The 25739-nt window shown below is 43.6% G+C and overlaps 1 protein-coding gene across 3 annotated transcripts in view; it reads left to right on the top strand.

The window, feature by feature from the left end:
* Positions 1 to 36: 36 nt before the first annotated feature.
* Positions 37 to 25739, top strand: part of FOCAD (focadhesin) — a 471722-nt gene continuing 446019 nt past the window's right edge. For all 3 annotated transcript variants that reach the window (XM_033919504.1, XM_033919495.1, XM_033919513.1), the window contains exons 1-2: positions 37 to 144; positions 12577 to 12656. In XM_033919504.1, coding sequence (XP_033775395.1) covers positions 12600 to 12656 — 57 coding nt within the window. In that variant the 5' untranslated portion in view covers positions 37 to 144; positions 12577 to 12599. The remainder of the gene's footprint in view (positions 145 to 12576; positions 12657 to 25739) is intronic.

Raw genomic sequence — 25739 nt, 5'->3', positions numbered from 1 at the left:
ACGCCGCGCCTTTAGGCCTTTTGTTATTGGTTGAGTGCGATGGGGCGTGCCAGCTTCCTTTTTCCCCTCCCTCCTTTCATTACTCTCCTGTAACCCGAAAGCTAAGTTATAGGCTGGGCTGACCTGCGCCTTTCACTTTGTCCGGTGAGTATCCGGCGAGGCTCAGCATGGCAGTGACGTGTTGTTGGACGGCACTACTTGGCTTAGCAAAAGCAGTCTGTGCTGCTTGTGACAGAACTTATGCTGTTTGACGTGCATAAAAGTAGCGGTGTTGTTGCAGGGTGTTATCGTTATGTTTAGATTTCTGCTGGATTCTAATCTGGAGCCTGACGGTGTTGCTGCTTATAAGCGGGGTTGCAAAAGTGGAGGCCATTTGGAAATTTTCAGCACATAGAGAATAAACAAGCAATTTTCAGAGATTAAAAAAAGTTCAATTTCCGATCGCTTTCACCCAAAATTGTACTTATTTTATTGTAATTTCTTCCTATTTTCAGGGCCGCCTCAAGGGTAGCTGATGCCCTTTCACCTAGGGCTTACGTGAACCTTCAGCTGTGTGCCCTCCTTAAAGGCTTCTCATTCAACATTGCAACATAACTATACTGGGTCAGACCAATGGCCCATGTAGCCCAATATCCTGTTTTCACAGCAGACAATCCAGGTCACAAGTACCTGGCAAAACCCCAATAGCCACATACAAACAGGAGATAACTTCCCAAACCTTGGAACGTTGAAAACAAAACAGCGAAGGAAGACTCTGGTGCTCAGATAGAAGGGTTAGGTTGTCATCCTAGGCAGATGCTTAGTCCATCCAGCGGCAGAGTGAGCCCTTGCTACCTTATCCTAAGTGCTCCTCTATACTGTAACTTGTTTTCATCTCTTATTTTCCTTTTTTTTTTTCACCTTTCAAACTCTTTCATTCTACTCTTTCTGTTTGCAAACCTGCCCTGATTTAATTTCTTCAGTCACAGTTACTAAAGTCACCAGCTGCTCCATGTTGTCAGGAACAAATTGAGCAAAGTTTCTTTATACACCCACTGACTGCTCTTAGCAGCTCTTTTTTCCTAGAGCATGGCTAGCTGCCTCAACCTGAGAGACTTTTCCTTTTAATAAGTTAGATATGAAACTCTAAAGTTGGATATACTACCAAACAATACAGAGGCTACCTAGACTGAATTGGGCTAAGGTTTGTGTTAAAGAAATAATGAAGAACCTTTTAGTAGTAGACAAGAAAAAAGTGAGACACCAAGGAAACGGCTCTGGTGTAAAATATGAATTTATTTAAACAATATCCAGTCCATATGTGTAAGAGATTTGACATGGTTGTGTTTCAGCAACTGTGCCTGCAAATCTCTTCACATGGATTGGATATTATTTAAATAAACTTACTTTACACCACTTGAAGATGTTTCCTTGGTGCTTCATTTTAGCAGCCTGTCTGCTTTTGCAAGCCTATGAGGCTTGCATCTCTTATTTTGCTCTGCAGTTTTAAGTACTGCCATTTGCTCCGCCAAGCCAAGTAATGGCCAAGCACAGTATAAGGTAAAATGAGTGTTTGCTGCATGGCTAGAAAAACAGAATGAGTTAAAAACAGGGCTGTTGACTGGATAAATCCTAGGCACAAGACCTAGGGGTTGTCGTACTACATTTTCGGTGGCACAGAATGCTGCTACTATTTGGGTTTTTGACTTGGGATTGGCCTCTGTGAAGACAGGATACTGGGATAGATGAACCACTGGTCTGATCCAGTAAAGCTATTCTTATGTTCTTAAACTGAACCTTTACCCAGGACCCATAAAATGTTATACAGAGCATCTGCTACCTAATCCACACCAAATAAAAGTAGTGGGGGGGGGGGGGGCGGGGATGGTCCTCTCCCTTGCTCTCCAACATGCACAGTCTGGACAGACAGGCACCACTAATGAATCCATGTTTTTATGTTCACACTGGACTGTATGCCCTGACATCAAAGAGAAGGCTTCCGGGTCAGCTACATGTAGTATGTGAACCACTACTGGCTGTGTGTTCCTCCAACAAGCTGCTGAAGGCAGAAGGAGCAAGTGCAGCAAGGAATAACTGAGAATCTCCTCCTCCCCCCTCCCCCCCCCGACCCGGAAGGCTTTCCTCTGATGTCAGCTCTGACATCTGATGGATTGGTTTGTGAACTCCCTCAACGGGTGCGTGGAAAAGGTGGTCAAAGTACAAGCCACATTCAGGCTATAGAGCAGGGGTAGGGAACTCCGGTCCTTGAGAACTGTATTCCAGTTGGGTTTTCAGGATTTCCCCAATGAATATGCATGAGATCTATTTGCATGCACTGCTTTCAATGCATATTCATTGGGGAAATCCTGAAAACCTGACTGGAATACGGCTCTCGAGGACCGGAGTTCCCTACCCCTGCTATAGAGCCTGTGCCGTCTGAAGGCTCAGGGAGAGGCTCCATATACTGTATTTTTTGCTCTATAAGATGCATCTGACCATAAGACGCACCTACATTTAGAGGAGGAAAACCCAAGAAAAAAAAATTCTGAGCCAAATGGTGTACCCTGTTCCACTGCCCTGCCCTGTTCCCTGTCTCCCCTCTGGTGGTCTAGTGGTAAGCGCGGACAGGGCACAGTAGCAATCATGGGCTCTGAGTCCAGCCACTAGGTAGGCTAGACACCTAAGACTTGGTAAATATTGGTTGAGTCTTAGCACTCACTTCTGAGTTGAAGGGGCCAATCCTCAGTCCTGACCCTTTAAGGCAACAGTGGTAGCATTCAGTGTTAGTTTGTCTTCAACCAGGCTGTTGCTTTACCACTTCAGGGAAGAGGCAGGTGAATGAGGGAATATCAAGGAGCTAGAAAGGTTGGAAAGGGAGGCTCACCTGTGCAATATGAGACTGCAAGTGCATCCCTAACTAGATGATTGGCTGATAGAGCCCCCTTGTTGTCAGATGGTTGGTGTACAGTGGATCAGATGATATGAGTCCTGGAGGATCTGGGTTGAATTGTAATTTACCGAAAGAGCAATTTGATTCTGACTCAATCACTGGAGTACCTGGGAGCAGTGTTCCCGCTAAGCTGCGTTGGCCTGCGCTCGCGCACAAAATATTACATCGCAGCGCAAAGTTTCTCTTCACAGCGCACACACGCGTCGGTAAGGTAAGGGGACGCATTGGGGGGATTGCACTTCCCCACAATTGCCATGCTTCGGTTCCTCTTCTTCCTTCCTTCCTCCCCCCCCCCCCCCCCCCGCGGGACCCTGCGGCACCATCAACTCTTACTCCCTCTAATGTCGGCCCTGCAGCTCCAGACTTCCTCGCACCTTCTCCCCTCCCCCTTTGGATCGCTATTATTTTAAATGTTATAGCCGCGGAGCTGTATCCATCAGTGGAGATGTCTAACCTCGGCCTGCCCCGGAACTCTTACTGCAACAGTGACTTCCTGTTCCTGCCTAGACGGGCGGCTGCTGCAGTAAGAGTTCCGGGGCAGGCCGAGGTTAGACATCTCCACTGATGGATACAGCTCCGCGGCTATAACATTTAAAATAATAGCGATCCAAAGGGGGAGGGGAGAAGGTGCGAGGAAGTCTGGAGCTGCAGGGCCGACATTAGAGGGAGTAAGAGTTGATGGTGCCGCAGGGTCCCGCGGGGGGGGGGGGGGAGGGGGAGGAAGGAAGGAAGAAGAGGAACCGAAGCATGGCAATTGTGGGGAAGTGCAGAGCTGCAGGGAAGAGTGTTGCGGTACCCAGCTGGAGGGAGAAGGAAGATGAGGGAGGGAATTAAAGGAGATGCCAGGGCTTGGAGCGTAGGAGGAAGGTATGCCAGTCTAAGGGAAAAGGAAGGGGGAGAGGTGAGAGCAGGGAGGGGGAGCGAAAGATGGAAGAAAAGGAAAGGAGAGAGATGCCAGAGAATCAGGGAAGGGGAGATACCAGACTATGAGGAGAGGTGTGGGAGAGGGAAGGCGAGGAGAGAGATGCCAGACCAATGGGGTGAAAGGAGAGATGGAAGGGGGAGGCATACAGTTTCTGGAAGGGGCATAGAAGGAGAGAAGATGCCATATAGGGGAAGAGAGACGGCAGACAGTGGATGGAAGGAAGAGAGTTACAAGAAGATGAGGAAAGGAGAAACCACAGAAGACAAAGGTAGAAAAAAATTTCTATTTATTTATTGCTTTAGGAGACATGTGTCACTGTTTCTGTGAAGCATTGTATGCAGAGTCCAGCTTCTTGCTGGTTCAATTTAACCTTTGTCTATGTATTTTTATTTTATCCCCCCTTTTACAAAACTGTGAAGCGTTTTTAGCACCAGCCTTGGTGGTAGCAGCTCTGATGCTCAGAATTTTATGAGCATCAGAGCTGTTACCTCCGTAGCTAAAATCCACACTACAGTTTTGTAAAAGAGGGAGGGGTTAGTTTGTGATTACATATTCCTTACTAGGCGAAGGTGTTTTCTGTGTTCTGTGTGTTCAAAAGACATGGTTTTCTGTTAGGATTGACGGTGTAGGATTGATCTGTGCTGGTCTGGCTTGTTTAGTTTTACAATGGGTGTATTGATGTACTGCTCACTGCAATATGTAAGATGCTGCCTTTTCCTAGGTACTCATGTGTGACGTGTGGTTTGTTACTAAAAATCATGTTTTTCTTACAGATGGGGGGGGGGTGCCAAGAAATGATGGGCCCCGGATGTTACATATGCTAGGTACGCCACTGTATGTAAAGATACCAGAAAGCTGGCGTAGCAAAAACTTCTAAGTTTTGAGTATTTAACCCTCCCACAATCTCACGGGCACTCGTTTCAAGTTTATTGAGATTTTGATTTAAACGCAATATCAAATATTTTCAATGCGTATAACAAAAATAAATTTGGGGAAATAAATAAAACCATTTGAACCAGTGTTCCCGCTAAGCTGCGCTGGCGTGCGCTGGCGCACAAAATATTACATCGCAGCGCACACGTTTCTCGTCACAGCGCACGATCGGAAGAGGCGTACGGCAGATGGCAGGGCGGCGAGAGGAGAATCGGGCGAGTTGGCTCATAACTTGCTGGCGCCCGATATTTTTGGCTCACGGTGAAAAAAGTTTGCTCACAACACCCGCCCGCTTAGAGGGAACACTGCCTGGGAGTCCTGTTCAATACAACTGTTGGCTGCATCTCTCTACCAGAGGCACTTATAGAAGCTGTGCACTCAGATATCGTGTCTCCTAGAGAAGTCCGCTCCTTCGGTGTGGTGTGGGACTATCTCCAAGTCCTGGGGTCCATAGCGGCCACAATAGATGTGGTACCTAGGGCAAGAAACCACATGTGTTACACTCTCACTTGTCTCCAAAGACAGATGTGTTACAGACGTGTCTACCCTGGATACTGGATGCTTGGGCCAGCGTGAAGTGGTGGCTCTGTCCTGGGTTCCTCTCCTGGATCATACCTCTTCAGATTGTTTCCTGGGTGGTCATAATGACAGATGCCAGTCTTCTCGGTTGGGGAGCTCATTGCAACTGTCATCTGATTCGGGGGCATTGGATGCCCTCTCAAGAGAAGTGGTCGATCAACAGGCTGGCACTCCGTGTCATTCGATTGGCTTTGATGAGATTGCAGAAATCTCTAGAAAGTCAGAGTCCTTCTCTGACAATGCTACAGCAGTGGCATATGCCATTTGCTAGGGAGGTACCAAGAGTGCATCTCTATGTCTGGAAGCCTGCATGCTCTTTCATTGGGTGGAAAGTCATCTCCAGGCGCTATCAGCAGTGCATGGCGTGGGAGTGGATAATGTCCAAGCCAACTTCCTCAGCAGACAGATCTTGGACCCAGGCGAGTGGACGCTGTTGATGGCAGCGTTTCAAGCTATTGTTCATGGCGAAAGCAAGAAGTAAGAAAGCAGACAGGTTCTTCAGTTGAAGATTCATACCCGGAAGCAGAGGTCTAGATGCTGTAGTCCAGCCTTGCTTTTATGGCATGGCTCTTGAACTTGAAGGATATTTAGCAGTGGTCATTTTCACCTTTCTCAATACACTACGTCTAGTGCGATCATTCTATCCAATTCTCTGGTCACCCAGTCAAATAAATTGATCAGATTTGTATGACAAAACCTGCCTTTAATGAATCCATGCTGCCTCGGGTCTTGTAATCCCCTGGATTCCAGTAATGTCTCTTCTCTGTTTTAAAAGTGTTTCCATTAATTTACTTACCACAGAAGTCAGACTTGCTGGCCTGCAGTTCCCTACTTCTTCTCAAGGGTGTAATACATTATAAATTGTCTTCATGAAAGTAGTCTAGGCCTTCCCACTTGACCATCTCAGAAGCTGATGAAATTTTTACTGGAAGTACAATAAGACATATAATGAATATGTGCAGGATCTCAACTTCTTCCGAAATTTGAGGCCTTTTTATTGGGGCCACTTTTTTTGTTCCATGGAAGATAGTGGAAAAATGTTGACATTTGGTTCAGGTTGTGGAAAGGATAGTTTCTGGACCAAACAAAGGGGTCCTTTTATTAAGGCACACTAACCGGCTAAATGCTAAGCCTTAGCAGCTAAGGCATCAATTATATTTTATGGGCGCCTTACCATTTAGCGTGCGCTAATCTCTAGCGTGTGAAATCGGTTAGCGTACCTTAATATAAGGACCCCCCTAAGTCATATTTCTAGTACAACTTTTGTACTGAATCCAAATGCGCCACTCTGATCATTGGTGCATGCTTTGGTGTATCACTGGGAAACCACAAAATTGATGAAAAAGTTTGTCATGGAATGCACAGGCAAAATTTTGACACAACATAGCTCCTGAACAGAAAGCACAATAGGGCTCAGATTTTAGGAACTGGAAGAGATTATTGCTGTTTACTTCCCCATAAACTTTTAGGCACACTACTACACTTTGAGATAAATCTTTATTAAGATTGTTGAACAAAGTGTTATGCAAATTTGTACCTATATTGAAGATAGCAATCCTGCCACCAACAAGTTTACACCTTCCTGATGATGAGGCATGTGAAACTCGAGTCGAGAGTTTAGATCAGGGGTGTCTAACCTTTTGGCTTCCATGGGCCGCATTGGCTGAAAAAAAATGTTTCAGGGGCTGCGCAAACGCTGCAGCAAGACAGAGGAGGGAGCCGGCAAGACGGTAAACACCCAGGGGCAGCAGAGGAAAACACTGCATTGCCCTCGACCAGGGCCGCACAAAATACTTCACGGGGCCGCAGGTTGGACACCCCTGGTTTAGATAATGACAGGGAGTAAGCAGATATTCAGCACTGATAAGCAGAGGAAAGCTGACGTTGGAAGATCCGCCCCATATAGCAGCTAAGTTGGAATTTTTGATTTTCACTTGATTAGGGTGGAACGGGACAATACGAGAGCTATGATGGTCCTGATTAGCAACCGTTACTTATTTCACAGTTGAGCGTGAAGTTTGTGGATCTGAGAACTCTACACAAACATACTAATTAATTTTTGGGTTTTAGTTTATTTTATTAATGTGGATATGTAATGTGTGTTTGATTTCATAAAACCTGTATTAGGTATTTTCAGTTGTGAAATCACAGGAAAGTTAAAAAACTGTACAATAATTTTGTGATTTGTACCTATATTTAATGTCATATATCACAAATGTATATGATAACACTTTTAATTGTAATAGATGCTTGATGTCCAATGGTATAATGTAAGAACAGCATAGGCTTTGTACCAAATTAAAACTGAAGGAAAAAGCCTCAGACAAGGGCCCTCCCACCTCCACAAAAATGGTTTACTAAAGGTGGTTGAGCGGTCACCTCATTGGCAAAAAACCTTCAATGAAAGATGAAAAAAGCTCTATGCTGTGCTGTGATATAGAAAACAAAAAAGATAGAAGAAAAACATTTCCACTTATCTTCCGCTGATCGGTACAGGGCCCTTGTCTGAGGCTTTTTCCTTCAGTTTTAATTTGGTACAAAGCCTATGCTGTTCCTACATTATACCATTGGACATCAAGCATCTATTACAATTGAAAGTGTTATCATATATTATTGACTTTTCATGATATCTGAGTCATTTTTGGATATATCACAACTATACATCTTTCTTGCACCATCTGAAAGAGCATTTTTTTGGCTACAAAATTCACCAAGTCACATTTTTGACCTGCTATTCCCTAATAGCTTAAAAATAGGCTTGAAAGTGCATCAAAGTTCATTTATGGCCTCGTCTATCAAACTGTGATAGCAGTTTTTAGCGCAGGGAGCTGCTCTGAATTGCCTGCGCTGCTCCCGACGCTCATAGGAACTCTTTGAGCGTCGGGAGAAGTGCGGGCCATTCAGTGCGGCTCACTGTGTTACAGATTGCTAGCGCAGTTTGATAGAAGAAGCCCTTAAAATATGTTGAAGATGTACCGTATTTTCACGTAGATAACGCGCACCCGTGTAAAACGCGCACACGGGTATAGCGCGCGGGAAACACACATTTATGTAAAGAAATTTTTATATACCGCGCTCATGGGTATACTGTGCATGCCGCCCCGACTCTCCTCTGGCTGCCCCGACTCTCCTTTCACCCGCCCCGACTTTCCGTTCACTGCCCCGACTTTCCGTTCACTGCCCCGACTCTCCTCTGGCTGCCCCGACTCTCCGTTCGCTGCCCCGACTCTCCTCTGGCTGCCCCGACTCTCCTTTCACCCGCCCCGACTTTCCGTTCGCTGCCCTGACTCTCCGTTCGCTGCCCCGACTCTCCTCTGGCTGCCCCCCCTTGAAGTCTGTCCCCCCTTGAAGGTCTGCCTGTCCCCCCTTGAAGTCCTGTCCCCATCCTGAAAGCCTGATGCCCCTCCCTCCCCCGACGCCCGATTCATCATCCGGAAGGACCGCTCGCAACCCCACCGCTCGCACTCCCACCCCGATGGACTGCTCGCACTCCCACCCGAAGAACCGCTCGCACCCCCACAGCCTCCCCCCCTCCCCCATGGAGAAGCTGTCTACCTTGTTTCCAGATGCCAGTGAGCCCAGCTGCTTCCTCTGCCGGCGGTCCTGCCCCTTCTCTGAGCCCTGCGCTACGCTGCTTCCTCTTCCGGCGGTCCCGCCCTTTCTCTGACATCTCTCATTAGAGGAATATCAGTAGTGGAGTGCCATTGGGATCTGTATTGGGACCGGTGCTTTTTAGCTTATTTATAAATGATGTGTAAAAGGGAACAATCAATGAGGGTGATTAAATTTGCAAATGAAACTATTCAATGTGGACTATGAAAAGTTGCAGGAAGTTCTTGGGAGGCAACAGGATTGGGCTTCCAAATATCAGATAGAATATATTGTGATGCATATTGGGAAGAAAATCCAAATCATAGTTACTTGATGCTAGATTCCTCTTTAGGAGTCACCACTCAAGAAAAAAAAAAATCTAGGATGATGCATTGAAATCTGCTTAGTATGCAGTGGCTCCCCAAAAAGAATGTTAGGAATTATTAGGAAAGAGATAGAAAATAAGACAAAGTATCGTCAAATAACTTGAATATTGGTTGTTGCCACAGGATGTGGTTAAAGTAGATAGCTATCTGGGTTTAAAATGGTTTGGACAAGTTTCTTGAAGAAAAATCCATAAACTGCTGTTAAGGAAGACATGGAGGAAAGCTATTGCTTATCCCTTGGGGTAGGTAGTGTGGAATCTTGCTACTTGGGGATTCTGCCAGCTACTTGGTCTGCCAGCTACTGGATTGGTCACTCTTGAAAGAAGGATTTTATCTGACCCAGTAGTCCAGTGTTCTGCAAACCTTTTTAAAGTTGCGGCCGAAGGGCATTTGTAAGTGCGTGGATGTCAACGTGATGACATCTCACACGTGTGACATCATGACGTGTATGGCTGCGCATGCACAGAGGCCCTCGAACCTGTTATTACTACGCTGATGGGGGTTGCTGGAGAAAGAGAGGCATTAGCTGACTGCCTACAGGATGTGCCTCTCACTGTGATAGGCACAACCTGTAAGCAGCCAGCACCGATGTCTTGCGTCACACCCAGAATCTTGCCACGGTACACAGTTTGCAATACACTGTAGTAGTTAATTTTTTTGTTTTTATGACTTAGGCTGCTTCTGACAACTGCATAGACAGCTTTATTTCTCATGCTGGGATATGCATTCAGCAATGGAAAGATATAAATTTCAGAGTTTGTTAGGGTATAAGGCAGGGCTTCTCAGACTGTGGGTCAGAACCCCAAATGGGGTTGCAGACCAGCCTCGGAAGTACATAGGTGTGCCATTTTGCTGCAGCTGCAACTATGGAGTGGTAGCCCCAAAAAGTTTGGTAAGCCCTGATATGATGAGTAAAGGAGCTTAAAACCACAAGAAAGACACTGGAAGTATGTATCTCTTGAAAAACAATGAAAGATTTTCTACTTGTAAAAATGACCATTATCTCTTTGTGCAAAAGCTTTTTATGCTTCATCTCCTAGACTGGAAATATTTCTGTCTGCATTTTATAGATATGCTGTGCTCAAATCTTCAGCATTGTGGGGATTTTTTTTTTTTAATCACTTTTTGTAGTTGTCGAACATGTCAGTTTCAGAGTAGTCTCAGTGTGACATTGGCAGGTGCATGATGAAATGATTCAGCCACAGTACGAGCATGAGGCATTCCAGCAGAAAAAAAGGGTGTATGAACCTAAAAAAGTGGGTGTTTTGCTCTCCTCCACTCTCCCTTGGGATGCTTGAATCTCTCTTTTTACCTCTTCTCATGGTTATAGTGTTGGGCTTGGGGGGGGGGGGGGAGCAGAGTGGAAGAGAGCAGAGCCAGTTACTATGAATTCTAGGGTATGGGTTATTATTGGGGGGAATCTTAATTTGGCTTAAAAATGAAATTTACAGGGCTTTTCAGTGCTGCCGGAGGGTGGTGGGGGTGTGGACCATTATTTAAGGTAGGCAATTATTAGAAACAATATGGGTATATGCTTACATACTTGGTCTGTTTTACATGCTGTGCACAGGTTATAGGAGGGTCTATAAAATTGCTGACTAAATTATTACATAATCTTGTAGTTAGGCATGAAAAAGGTGGGGCTTGTGTACTTTACTAGCCAAGATTGTGGTATTCAAAAGACAAACACCCCCCCCCCCTTATCAAAACGTGCTGCTGAGCTGCCCATCCTAATCCTATGGGCGGCTCGGCATTTAGCTGGTGCTGCTTGGCAGTGCACTTTGATAAAAAGGGGGGGAAAGATATGAAATTATTTTATTTGCCTGGCAGCTGAGATGTATCCTTCAAGATGTAGTGATAGCTAGACAGACTTTCTTAACCAGATAGACCTATGTAATGTGTGAGACATTTTGTTCAGGATACTAAAAAGAAATTTCTGAATGATCCAGAAATAAGAGATTTGAGAAATTTAAAACTATGACACTTTTTTTTGCCAACCAGAACTATTTTTGCTTATTAGCTGTGTGAGCGGAAACATTTAAGCTTAGGGCTTACCACTCTATCAATGCCTGTCTCCATAGAAGGTGACAATTCAGTAGTGCCCACTAGTTTAGGGGGACCATACTTTGAGCTGAGCAAGCAAATTTGAGGACTGACCCAACACGCCTTAAAGATTTTAAGTGAAGAGCTACATCATGAGAATAACTCTGAGTCTAAGAAACAAAGGGCTAATTTACAAGATAATCTGGGAACTGAGGTGGTGCCGAGAAGGAGCCATATTCAGTGATTACAAGTAAAGCTGCTGTTGGAATTTTGAGGGGATGGAAACACAAGAGATGTGCCTTCACAAGCTCTCCCAGTGGATGAAAACTAGTCACATGGCACACCCTCATCTGTGTGGACCAGGGATCTCAAAGTCCCTCCTTGAGGGCCACAATCCAGTCGGGTTTTCAGGATTTCCCCAATGAATATGCTTTGAAAGCAGTGAATGCACATAGATCTCATGCAGATTCATGGGGAAATCCTACAAATCCAACTGGATTGTGGCCCTCAAGGAGGGACTTTGAGACCCCTGGTGTGAACCATTGCTTTTTCCACAGGTCAAAAAAATGTTGTCACTTTGTCTGATATCCAGGAGCCATCTCATTTACCAACGCTACCTTCTCCTGACTTTTGAGTTTGCTTTCCCCAATCATTCTTCCTTTTCCATTCCAATCAAAATTATTAGAGGCAGAGCTCAGTGTTCCTAACCATGCTGTTTTCAACATTCCCTTTGTTTTAGTTGCACGTTTTGGTATACTCTGAATGTATCTGAGGTAGCTTGTTCTGGTTACTTGCTGACATTTGCTGCTTTGAGAACTAAAGGCTCTTGTCTTCTGTCAGGGACTTGTTTCTTGTATTGAATTTTCAGAAAAAGTAGAAACTGCTTGTGTTTAAGAACACATAATCAAAATGGGACTCTTTTGTGAGGGAGAAGGAAAATGATAATGATATCTTTTATGGTTATTTTGGGTAGTGATGGAGTGCTAATAAAAATGATCAGAACACTAGCAATGTGTTTGGCCTGTAATAAATCAATGCATAATTTTGAAACATAAAGAGCTCCTAAGAGAAATACTGTAACTTTCAGAATGTACATTGAGTGCTTTGAAACTCAGTTATGAATATTAATTCAGGATTGCATATTTAGTATCATAATAACTTTTTTTTTCTGTTTTCCTATTCTCATGCAGTATTTTTAGACAGTTAATCAAAGATGACAGAAGAACTTGGGAAGCGATTTGAATTTCCAAACTCATTGATTCAGTCACAGGTAACTTCCTTTCTTCTTTGAACTAAGTAGTCTCGCTAAACTTGAGATAAATTTACTTAACTAGGCTGAAACATAAGCCTTGTTATAACATGTAAGTACCCTAACTTGAAATTAGAAAAGATTTTTAAAATGTGTAAAGCTGTATTGCAATTTTTAATATGATATTTATATAGGTTGATTCTGGTCTTTAGCATTTGACTTGTTTCACCAATGTTACATGCCTTTTTGCACTGAATAACATATACCACATTAGAAGATGAACATGTGAAGAATCTCTTTATGCTGCATGTTTTTCCCACATGCGTGACCGTGGAATCCTTTGAGATGTGCTCCCACGGTTTGCAGTTTGCCACACCATAAGGATATATGCCATTCTCTTCTTCATGGGTTTGTGAGGTAAGCTTGCTTTTTACCAATTTTTGTTTTAGATTAGGTGGCTGACAGAAGGCCAGCGCAGGTGGAGCTGGGAATAAGGGAGACAACGCAGGAGCAGAAAAGGATACCGTGAAAGAAACAGTAGAGATAGCTAAGCTTAGAAAGTCCAAGACGGTAACACAAAGGGAACTCAAATGTATGTATACGAATGCTAGAAGTCTGGGAAACAAAATGAGAGAATTAGAGACAATAGCAAGACACGATGAACTGGAAATCATTGGCATAACAGAAACATGGTGGAATGAAGAAAACAAATGGGACACAGTACTACAGGGATAAAAACTATACAGAAGAGATAGAGTAGGGCAGAAAGGTGGAGGTATTGCCCTATATGTTCAGGGAGGAGTAGAATCTGTTGGAGAGGCTACGACGGAAAGGAAAGAGAAGCTGGAGTCCCTCTGGATCAACATTCCTAGACACAATGGCGCAGACACAAAAATTGGCCTTTACTATTGACCCCCAGGACAGACGGAGGAAACAGACTCAGAAATGTTAGAGGAAATTAAACAAAAATGTAAGACAGGCAATGTAATAGTCATGGGAGACTTTAATTTCCCGGTGATAGACTGGAACCTGGGTACTTCCAACTGCGGCAAGGAGGCCAAGTTCCTGGAGGTGATATGGGATTGCTTCCTGGAACAAATGGTAAGAGAGCCGATAAGAGGAAACACCACCTTGAACTTGGTCCTAAATGGCCTTACGGGACCGACAAAAGAAGTAGAAGTCACGGTCCCGCTGGGGATGAGCGATCACAACATGATCAACTTTAAACTTGACATCGGGAAAGGGAAACATACCAAAACCTTAACCACGACCCTAAACTTTAAAAAGGGTGAATATGATAGCATGAGAGCCATGGTAAAACAACGGCTCAAAAATAAGGTGGACAAAGTTATAACAGTAGATCAGGCATGGTCCATACTGAAAAATACTATCACGGAAGCACAAAATCTCTACATTCTGCAGATTTCCAAAGATAGGAAAACTAAAGGCAAAGGAGAACCAGCATGGCTTACTAGACAGGTGAAGGAAGCCATAAAAGAAAAGAAGGTCTCTTTTAAAAAAATGGAAACGCACAAAAACAACTAAAGCTTGGAACAAACATAAAGATGATCAGAAGAATTGTCACAAGGCAGTGAGGAATGCCAAAAATGAGTATGAGGAGAAAATAGCGCATGAGGCCCAAAACTTCAAGCCCTTCTTTAGATATATAAAAGGGAAAAACCCTGCAAAAGAGGTGGTGGGACTGCTGGACGACCAGGAAAGAAAAAGGTACATCAAGGAAGACAAACAAATTGCAGACAGACTAAAATTCCTTCTTTGCGTCTGTCTTTACGAAGGAGGACACTGCAACAATGCCAGAAGCAGTGAAAGTGTTCAAAGGATTAATAGAAGACAGCCTTACTACAGTAGAAGTGGACTTGGACCAGATATACTACTAGATTGACAAACTTAAAAGTGACAAATTCCCTGGACCGGATGGAATTCACCCGAGAGTCTTAAAATAACTGAAGGTTGAAATCGGAGAATTACTGCAAAAACTTGCCAACCTGTCAATTAGAACTGTACAGATACCGGATGACTGGAAGATAGCGAATGTCATGCCAATTTTCAAAAAAGGATCAAGAGAAGAACCGGGCAACTACAGACCTGTGAGTCTTATGTCTGTCCCTGGAAAAATGGTTGAAGCACTGATTAAAGATAGCATAGTCCGGCACTTGGATACACACGACCTGATGAAAGCCAGTCAACATGGTTTCAGGAAAGTGAAATCATGTTTGATGAATTTACTTCAACTTTTTGAGACCGTGAACAAACAAATAGATAGTGGAGAACCGGTGGATATAATATACTTGGACTTACAGAAAGCGTTCGACAAGGTTCCACATGAAAGACTTCTCGGGAAACTACAAAGCCATGGAATAGAGGGGGATGTGCAAAGATGGATAGGCAAATGGCTGGAGAACAGAAAGCAGAGAGTGGGCATAAATGGGAATTTCTCAGACTGGGAGAAAGTGACTAGCGGTGTACCCCAGGGTTTGGTACTTGGGCCAATCTTATTTAATATTTTCATCAATGATCCAGAGGTAGGAATATCCAGTGACATCATCAAGTTTGTAGACGACACAAAGCTATGCCGGGCAATCAGATCGCAGAAGGATAGTGAGGACCTCCAGAGCGACTTATATCAGAGAAATGGCAGACGAAGTTTAATGTGGAAAAGTGCAAAGTAATGCATTTAGGCAGAAAGAACAAGGAACACGAGTATAGAATGTCAGGAGCAACTCTGGGTAAGAGCGAACAAGAAAAGGACCTGGGTGTGCTGATACATAGGACCCTGAAACCGTCGGCACAATGTGCGGCGGCGGCAAAGAAAGCAAATAGAATGTTAGGTATGATAAAGAAAGGAATCACGAGTAGATCGGAGAGGGTTATAATGCTGCTTTATAGAGCAATGGTCAGACCACACTTGGAATACTGTGTCCAACATTGGTCTCCCAACCTAAAGAAGGATATAAAACTGCTGGAGAGAGTGCAGAGACGAGCAACGAAGCTAGTAAAAGGTATGGAGAAACTGGAATACGAGGAACGACTTAAGAGACTGGGATTGTTCTCCCTTGAGAAAAGGAGACTGTGAGGGGATATGATCGAGACCTTCAAAATACTGAAAGGAATCGACAAAATAGAGCAGGAAAAAAAATTATTTACAATGTCCAATGTGACACGGACAAGAGGACATGGACTGAAGCTAAGGGGGGGACAAGTCCAGGACAAATATCAGGAAGTTCTGCTTCACACAAAGAGTGGTTATAGCGGAATCGACCGTCCTAGGATTTAAAAGCAAACTAGATGCACATCTCCTTACGAGAGGCTTAGAGGGATATGGGTGACTAAAAATTACGCCAGGTGTACACCTGACTGGGCCTCCGCGTGTGCGGATCGCCGGACTTGATAGACCAAAGGTCTGATCTGGAGATGACGCTTCTTATGTTCTTTAGTAATTCATCTTCCTGGAGTAATGGTTGTGGATTTTGTAATCATAGGCACAGCTATGGGCACCAGAATGGCACCTCAATATGCAAACCTCTTCATTGCAGAACTAGAAGAAACATTTCTAAATACATTTCAGACAAGACACCTGAAATACCACCAGTTTATTGATGACATTTTTATGATTTGGACTGAGGGAGAAGAGAATCTCAAACAATTCTTTCAATACATACCATCCTACAATCAAATTCAAAATTGACTATTCCCCAAAAAATGTCAATTTTCTAGATTCCACAATCTCTATTAACAATGGTTACATATAAACATCTATTTACAAGAAACCTACAAACAGATGCAGCTACCTCCACAAGTCCAGATTTCACCTTTCAAATATATATTTAAAAAATCCATTATACACAGCCAGACCACATGATACCACCGCATCTGCTCTGACCTAAGAGACAGAGATAAACACCTAAAAACCCTGACTGAATCTTTCAAACAAAAAGGATACAACCCTAAAATGGTCTCCAAAAATATTGCCTCATCACTTAAATCACCTAGAGAAAACTTACTACAACTACAAGAGCAAGAAAACCACAAGCAGGAGCTCCTTGGTAGTGACATACAGTCCAGAGCTGGAAAAACTAAGAAAAATTATATGAGATCTACAACCACTACTCCAGGAAGATGAATTACTAAAAGAAATATTCCCAACTCCACCTGTGCTGGCCTTTCGTCAGCTACCTAATCTGAAACAAAAACCGGTACAAAGAAAGCTCCCCACACAAACCTAAGAAGAAGAGAATGGCATACATCAGGGGTAGGGAACGCCGGTCCTCGAGAGTCGTATTCCAGTCAGGTTTTCAGGATTTCCCCAATGAATATGCATGAGATCTATTTGCTTTCAATGCATATTCATTGGGGAAATCCTGAAAACCCGACTGGAATACGGCTGTCAAGGACCGGAGTTCTCTACCCCTGGTATACATCCTTATAGTGTGACAAACTACAAGCACATCTCAAAGGATCACATGGTCACTCGTATGGGAAAAACATTCAGCATAAAGGGATCCTTCACATGTTCATCTTCTAATGTGGTATACATCATTCAGTGCAAAGAGGCATGTTACATTTTTTAAACAAGCCAAATGCTAAAGACCAGAATCGACCTACTTAGATATCATATTAGAAATTGCAATACCAACTAGGATGTCACCTCTGTTGGACAACACTGTGGAAAACTGACCACTGCACCAATGATTTTATGGTAATAATACTAAAAATGTATTTTAACACAATTCAAGAACGTAAAACCTTTCAAATCAAAATAATAAAATATTTTGATACCTATCAGACAGGACTTAACGGAGATCGGGGCTTCCTTTCCCATTACAAAGACATTTAAAACTGTTCTGTCACACCTGTCTCCTGCCCACCCATCTCTATCCACCCATTCCTTCTTCCTGTCCCTAAAATGCTTTCATGTTTTTCTTATATATACTGATATTTGTCAACATTTGCTTATTTCTGATCTGAAGAAGAAGGGTTACCTTCAAAAGCTCATCATGAAATGCATTGAGGTATACATGATGAAACAGATAAGTACCAAGCTGGGGTTTTTTTTGTCTGGATCACATATGAAGAAGAAATAAATTAGAATATTAAAAAAGACATACATATGAAGAAGGGGAGATTTTTTTAGCCTTTGGTTGTAGAAGTATGAGCCTATATAGTAATTTTAAAGAACTTTGAGGCTCTGAGGCTTTTTCCTACCTCTGTAAATGTAATATTTTATATTTAAAGTAGGAAATTAAGAATTATGGCTGAATTCACAATGAGGTTTGTTTTCTGATGTATGTAAATAATTAGTTAGCAGAGTTGTTTACTGTAACGGCTCTCCAGAAGACAGCAGGATCCTACAGCCAGATGTCACTGGATGGAGCCATGCGGATATACTTTCCCAGAGCTCAAAAACATCTAGAAAGGTTTTCTGATCATGTATAGGCTGTTCCTGCACTGCTTCTTACCTCAGTCAGTTTTCTTAGCTATTGTTATATTTGGAATTCAGGCCCAGATTCTCAAAACTTTAATGCCGTCACTAAACTGTTTTCTGGTGGTTTAGCCTGTATGCAGTTTAGCGGTGGATTATCAAAAGGGATTATCTCTGTCTTTAGCAAGGACACTGACATGCAAATGGGCTCTTTAACAATGAAATGAGCCCTCAGGTGGATTCTTAAAAAATGCCGAGCCATTTTCAAAAAGCGGCTATGGCTTTTGGTGACAAAAATAAGCAACTGGTTCAGGGGTGCCGGTCAGTGTCAGTGACTGCTAGAAAGCCCCTATGTTGTGATGCAGCAGAAGAGATGCCCATTCTCTCCGCCGCCTCACAACACGCCTGTGCAGTGGCAGCGACAGCGAACACCCCCCTCCCCTCCCGGAACGGCAGTAACACTTTCCTGCTACCCTAAAATCCCTTAGTAGTGACATATAATCCAGAACTGGAAAAACTAAGAAAAATTATGTGAGATCTACAACTCCTACTCCTGCTTCCCTAAAATCCCTGCTGCGACCTCCCGCTACCCTAAAATCCCGGCCGCAAACCCCCCTGTAGCAGGAGAGATGTTCACACTCTCCTGATGCTCTAAAATCCCCGCCGCTACCTGATCTGACCACCTTCCCCACTCCCCCGTCTCTGCCGCCCCAGACGCCTAAGGCCCCTCCTATGGGGTGTCTGGGCCAATCAGAGCCTTAGGCCCCTTTCTGGTGAGGCTGTGATTGGCCCAATTTGTTTAAGGCCCCTCCCAGGATTGCTATAGCCACATTAGTGGCGACTCCCTAGCTGAAAGTTGCAGTTAAATTTTCAGCCTATAGGAATTCACAAGTAATTTTGAGGAGGTGGCAGGCTGAAGCTTTAGACAGACAGGTTACTATATAGTGTGTCTAAAAATAGTGTTTTCTCTTGAAGTACATACAGTCAGTAGTGCTTTCCAAGAATGTTGCCATTTTGCAAATATCTTGCATGGAATCAAAATGCATCTACTGGTACTGCCATTGCACTAAGATGAGGCATGGTTGCTTTATGAAGAAGCTGGAGGCTGGGAAGGGAGATGGCACTCTTTTGTGGGTAGGGTGGGGAGGGGAGAGGAAACTTCTGAATCAGGGGTGGAGGGAAAGGAGAGGGGGCAGAGGATTGTTGGATTATAAGGGGTAAGTGGGGTTAGAGGAAACGGGGAGTTACTGGACCATAATAGGGAAGGGGGGGGGGGAGAGAGGGGACAGGGAGTTGCTGGGCTTACAAGGGTGTAAGAATAATAATAATTAATAATAATAATTTATTGTTTATATACCGCCAAAGCCAAAGTAGTTTGAGGCGGTTTACAATAAAGAAGAGCTGGACATTCAGTGAAAAAAAAATGAAGTCTGAGTACATGAATATTTGTACAGAATAAGGTTACATTGTAGGGGCGGGTTTACAATAAGAATGGTCGAGGCGGTTTACAGTAAGAAGGGCTGGTCATACAGCGTGGGGTAAACAGTGAAGACTTTAGGAATCCTTGGTCACAAATCGGTTGAACAGATTGGTTTTAACTAGTTTTCTGAAGTTGAGGTAGGATGAGGAGTGCTTGATGATGATGCTTAGCCAGTCGTTCTGCAGACTTTCTTGGAATGCAACCGTTCTGTCAAGGTATCTTTTGTATCGGCAGGTTTTTAATGTAGGGTGGCTAAACATACGTATTCTGTGTGTAGGCCTGGTGGAGCAGTCTAGTTTAAAGTGGGAGACCAGGTATAGAGGGGCCAAACCGAGAATGCATTTGAAACAGAGGCAGGGGAATTTGAACAATACTCTTGCCTCCAGGGTTAGCCAGTGGAGTTTTTGGTAGTAGGGGGTTATCTGATCCCATTTCTTTATGCTGAAAATCAGTCGCACAGCTGAGTTTTGTATGATTCGGAGTCTTTGAATGGTTTTCTTGAGAGATCCCAGATAAATGATATTGTAATAGTCGAGTAGGTTTAAAATGGAGGATTGCACAAGTAAGCGGAATGATGTTGTGTTGAAGTACTTACTGATGGCTCTTAGTTTCCATAGTGTTGAGAAGCCTTTTTTGATCAGTAGCTCTGAGTGCATATTTAGAGTGAGGTAGCGGTCCAATGTTACTCCCAGGATTTTTATGGTATTGACAATGGGGAAGTTCTGACCGTTCAGGGTTATTATAGTATCTTTGATTTTGTCATTTGGGCTTGCCAGGAAGAGTTTGGTTTCAGGGTTGAGTTTCAGTTTGAACTCTGACATCCATGTTTCGATTTGTTTTAGAATTAGTGCTAGATGATTCTTCGTCTCAGGAGTCAGGCTTGTTAGGGGCAGGACTATGATGATGTCATCAGCGTAGATGTAAAATTTGATTTTTAATTTTTCCAGTAGATTTGCCAATGGGGCTAGGTAAATGTTGAACAGAGTGGGGGATAGGGGGGAACCCTGTGGTACTCCGCATGGGTTTACCCAGCTGGAGGATTGGATATTGTCGCTATAGACTCGGTACGATCATTTGGTCAAGAAGCCTTGGAACTATTTTAGTACATTGCCTGAGAGACCAATTGTCTCCAAGCGGTCAATTAGGATGGTGTGATCGACTAAATCAAAGGCACTGCTTAGGTCAAGTTGGAGGATTAGTGCACTGGAGCCTTGGCTGAGTAGGTTCAGGAGGGAATCTAGTAAAGAAGCAATAACCGTTTCCGTGCTGAACCCGGTTGTCGTGAAGTATGTTGAATTTGTCCTGGTGTGTTACTAAATTCCGGTTTACCAAGCCTTCCATGAGCTTTACAAAAAAGGGAATGTTTGCGATGAGTCTGTAGTTAGATGTTAGCTTGATAGATTCCTTGGGATTTTTTACAATTGGTGTGATCAGTATGTGACCTAATTCTCGGGAAATGTACCCGACAGTAATAGGGAGGAGAGCCAATCGTATAACATGGTTTTGAAGGTGACTGGAGCATCTTTCATGACGTTTGGTGGGCAGCTGTCTAACCTGCAGTATGAATCGACGTATTTTGAGAAGAATTTGCTGAAGTGATTCCAGGTAGGGATAGAAAAGTTGTTCCAGTACATGTCTACTCTGGGTTCGTTTGTGTGTTGGGCAACTGGGTAGTTCAGATGGTTGGTTGTGGAGGGTGGTAGGTTGGATCTTAGGATATTGATTTTGTTGTTAAAAAATTCAGCCAGCGCATCTGCTGAAGGTGGGGAGTCTGTGGTGTGGCGTGAAAAGGCCTGTATATCGTAGAGGTTGTTAACTAGTTTAAATAGGTTCTTGGTGTTGGTATTGGTGTTGGGATAGTCTGGTTTTTTTTGCGTAGAAATTTGTGCGTTTTGTAGTTATAAGTTTTTTGTATTCTTTTAGTTTTAGTCTCCAGTTTGTTCTTTTTATGTTATCACCAGATTTCAGCCACTGTCTTTCCAGTTTTCGTAATTCTCGTTTCACTGTTCATAGTTCGGCGTCAAACCAGCTATCTAGGTTTTGGTTTCTCGTTTTCTTAGTTTGATTGGGGCCATCTTGTTAAGAATCTGTGTGCTTGTATTGGTCCAGGTGTCAATAGAGGGGGTGTTTGAGTCTGACGAGATATCGTAATGTGACCAGAATTCCACTGGATTTACCAAGCTTCTGGTGGCTGTCATTGTCCTAATCCTTTTTTTCTCCAGGGGTTTGGTTAGGGAGCGTTTGGTTTACCAGTTGAATTGTAAATTGCATAAACGATGGTCCGACCATAGGGTGTCGGTCCAAGTGGTTTGGTGCCAGTGCATTTTGGGATGGGCTGGGGCTTTAGAAGAAAAGGTAACAAGGTCTAGTTGATGTCCTTTTAGATGGTTTCTATCGGGGGGGTGGCACAAGGAAGTCGAGAGAAGTGATAAAGGATAGTAACTCTTTGGTGTCGCCCTGCTCTAAGTGGATGTTCAAGTCACCAGTCAGTAGGTTGTAGGGGCCAGCAGTTGAGTTTGTAAGGAGGAATTCGAAGAAGGTGTCTTTGGCAGTGGACCATTTCTTGGGAGGAATGTAAAATAGTATGATGATTAAGGCCTCTTCTAATTTGTCTGACCAGAGTTTGCAGGAAAGGATTTCCATGTCCAGTGAGGAATTCGAAGCTATGATGGTGGATTCGTAGGAGTCTTTTACAATGATGGCTAGTCCTCCCCCTTTTCCCCTGCTTCTGGGTAGAGAGGTGATTTTGAATCCAGGTGGGAGGCACTTGCGTATGATGATGTCATTGTCAGTGATCAGCCATGTTTCCGTTAAAAGGACGAAGTCAGGGTTGGCTTCCTCGAGCCAGTCTTTGACCAGTTGTGACTTATTCCTAATGGATCTGATATTAAGGTAGAAACCTTGGACCTTTTGAAAGTGTGGGGAGACAGTTGTTGCTTTTGCTGGTGCTTACGGTGAGGTCTGTTAGGTTTACGTGAGGGTGGTAAGACCGGGATTTGAAAAGGTCCCTTTTCGGAACAGTTATGAATGAATCGAGGGCCAGGTCTCTGGGGTTCTAAGATGGTGTGATGGGATCTGGTGAGGATTGGGATTGGTGTGGAGTAAAGGGCATCGGCTGACCTGTATTTGTAGCAGGACCAGTAAAACATGAGAAATAGTATTAAGTGTTGATTTACAGAAGCCATTATGTAGTGAGACAGTAATTGGATAGACAGCAGAATCTTATCAATTATCCTGTTGATTGGTTGGACATGCAGGTATATGACTAAATTAACAGTCAGTTGGCTGAACATGCAAATTAGAGAAAAATATACATGCAGGAAAAATACATGCAGATACTTATTAGTCTTCAGTTAATGGGTCAGTGAGTAGGTTTTCCAAGATAGGACAGACTTGTGGTGCAGAGTTGGCAAATCTGGTGCTGATGGGTGGCTGCGCCGTTCCCGCAGATCAGTTTAATGCTCCTGCAGGTCAGGAGGAGTGGAGCCGACTCACACTCCCAGATGGGGGGTGGTTTCGATGGAGGTTCCGTGGAGGAGTCGGCCCTGGTCGCTGGAAGCTGCCGAATGCAAGTGGCCTGGGCCCGAAGCAAGGCTCTGTGGAGGAGCTGGTCCAAAGCTGCTGAATACTGCCGACTGCAGGTTCAGCCGTGGTTGGGAGGTCTAGCCGGGATTTTTCAAAATTGTCACTTCACTAATCCAGCCGCTTCACAAAGGCGCTCACTAAGATGCAGGCGCCTTTGCCGGTGCGCCGAACGGCTGTGCACCGTTGGTGGTGCTTGTTTAAAAAGAATCCCCGGCTGGTTCAGGGGAGGGGCGGATCGACTCCCACACCTGCAGGATCGGGCTCCTGCCTTTCCTGCCTGCCTGCCCGCCGGTTTCGGTGCGGGAACAGGCAGTACTCCATTGGCGGTGCTTGCTTAAAAAGAATCCCCGGCTGGTTCGGGGGAGGGGCGGTTCGACTCCCACGCCTGCAGGATCGGGCTCCTGCCTTTCCTGCCTGCCTAGCCGCCGGTTTCGGTGCGGGAACAGTCAGTACTCTGTTGGCGGTGCTTGTTTAAAAAGAATCCCCGTCTGGTTCGGGGGAGGGGCGGATCGACTCCCACGCCTGCAGGATCGAGCTCCTGCCTTTCCTGCCTGCCTGCCCGCCGGCAGGTAGAGGGAGGGGAGAAACTTGACATGGTGAAGAGACCTTAGAGGTTCTCAATAAGAGTTGAGAGGAGAATAGTGAGTGAGTGAAAGAGAAGGGAAACGAGGTCAGGAAAGGAGTGAAACATGAGAGGTAGGGGGTGAGAGAAGGTAAAGAAAAGTTAATAGATACTGGCAAGTGAAATATAGGAGGAGTACTAGTGCGAAGATGAAATTTGAAGGTGGAGACAGAAAAGAGATAGAGAGGAAATAGAAGAAGCTAGGAGAAAAGTGGAGAAAGGACATATGACCTGCACCCATTGGAAAGAGAGCAGAAAAAAAAATAAACTGGAACCAATGTACTTGGGAAAAATAAAAGTACCCAGAGAACAAAGGTAGAAAAGTTAGGAATTTTTCGGGTTTTATGTTATTTCACAATGTGCTGGGTAGTGGAGAGAATTATTTCTCTGTTACTGAGATGACATGTGCTAGTTATGATTTGCACCTGTTGTTTGTGCACCAAAAGTTCCACATGCTTTGTATCCACAAAACCCCAACCTACTCTTACTTAAGAACTGACATACAGTATCAGACTAAAAGTCTACGAGGGTCAAGTATGCAGTGTGTCATGGATTTAAGCACGATTCCTCAGGTGTGTCCTGACTGAAAAAAGATTGAGAACCACTGGGCAAGAGGAAAACATCCTCTCTGAGAGGGGTGAAGTTGCCCCAGGAAAGGATCCTTCGTTGGTTTGTATTTTGGGTAAGGAACATAAATTGGGTAAGGAACATAAAAATAGTCAGACCAATGATCCTTCTAGCCCAGTATCCTTTTTCCACAGTGGCCAATCCAAGTGACAAGTATCTGGCAGAAATCTAAATAGTAGCAATAGTCCATGCTACTGATCCCAGGGCAAGCACTGGCTGGTGCATTCAGTGTCTGGGCCCAGAGCATCGAGTGGACACTTGAATCCACTGTTCTACTTTACAAAATTGCTCTCTTAAGGCTGAATGCATCCAGCAAGAGAATATGTTTGGACCAGCCATGGCCTCCGGAGACAAATCAAGACCATTTACTGGCACTGACGCTTCCCTCGACATTGGTACTTTTCTCCTGATTTCTTAGAGTTCTTAGGGTGATTGTGGTGGTGCAATAAGGACAGTTCCTTACTACTTTAGTTTTTAGTTGTTTGTTTGTTTGTTTTTTCAAATTCTTTATTCATTTTTCCATCTAACATCAAGAACACAATATTATATCATTTTTTAAACCATATAAACATCTCTTGTATTTCTTTTAACATCTTCTTAAAAACACATTTATCCCCTCCCCTCCCCCCTTCCCACAAATATTTTAATAAAAAATTTCATATAAATATTATCAATTGATCAAACCTTAACATAACTTTATACCTTCTCCCCTCCCCCCTATGTGTAAGTGTACTTTCAATGAATAATGGTGTCTAATCATTGCAATAATTTGTCAATGGCCCCCAAATCTTTTTAAAGTTATTATAACTCCCTTTTTGCATGGCAATTACTCTTTCCATTTTGTAAATGTGGCATAACGAATTCCACCAGAAGGTATAATTTAGTCTACTGTAGTTTTTCCAATTACTGGTAATATGTTGTATGGCGACTCCTGTCATGATCAATAAAAGTTTATTATTGCTTGATGAAATTTGACTTTTTGTTCTCATTGACATCCCGAACATTATTGTATCGTATGATAATGCTACATGATTTTCTAATAAACAATTAATTTGAGACCAGATTGATTTTCAAAATACCATGATACAGGGACAATAGAATATTAAATGATCTAAAGTCCCTGCTTCTAGATTACGATGCCAGCATCTATTAGACTTAGAGCTATCCAACTTTTGTAATCTAACTGGGGTCCAAAATGCTCTATGTAAAAGAAAAAACCAAGTTTGTCTCATAGATGCAGACTCTGTAGATCTCATTCTCCAAGACCAAATTCATGGCCATTGAGACGCCGTAATTTGATGCTTAATTTCAATGCTCCAGATGTCCCTAAGTCTGTTTTTAGGTTCTTTA

Source organism: Geotrypetes seraphini, chromosome 1 (assembly GCF_902459505.1).
Source record: "Geotrypetes seraphini chromosome 1, aGeoSer1.1, whole genome shotgun sequence".
Taxonomy (NCBI): Eukaryota; Metazoa; Chordata; class Amphibia; order Gymnophiona; family Dermophiidae; genus Geotrypetes; species Geotrypetes seraphini.
The sequence above is the reverse complement of the archived record's forward strand: the minus strand, read 5'-3'. Positions and strand labels throughout refer to the sequence as shown.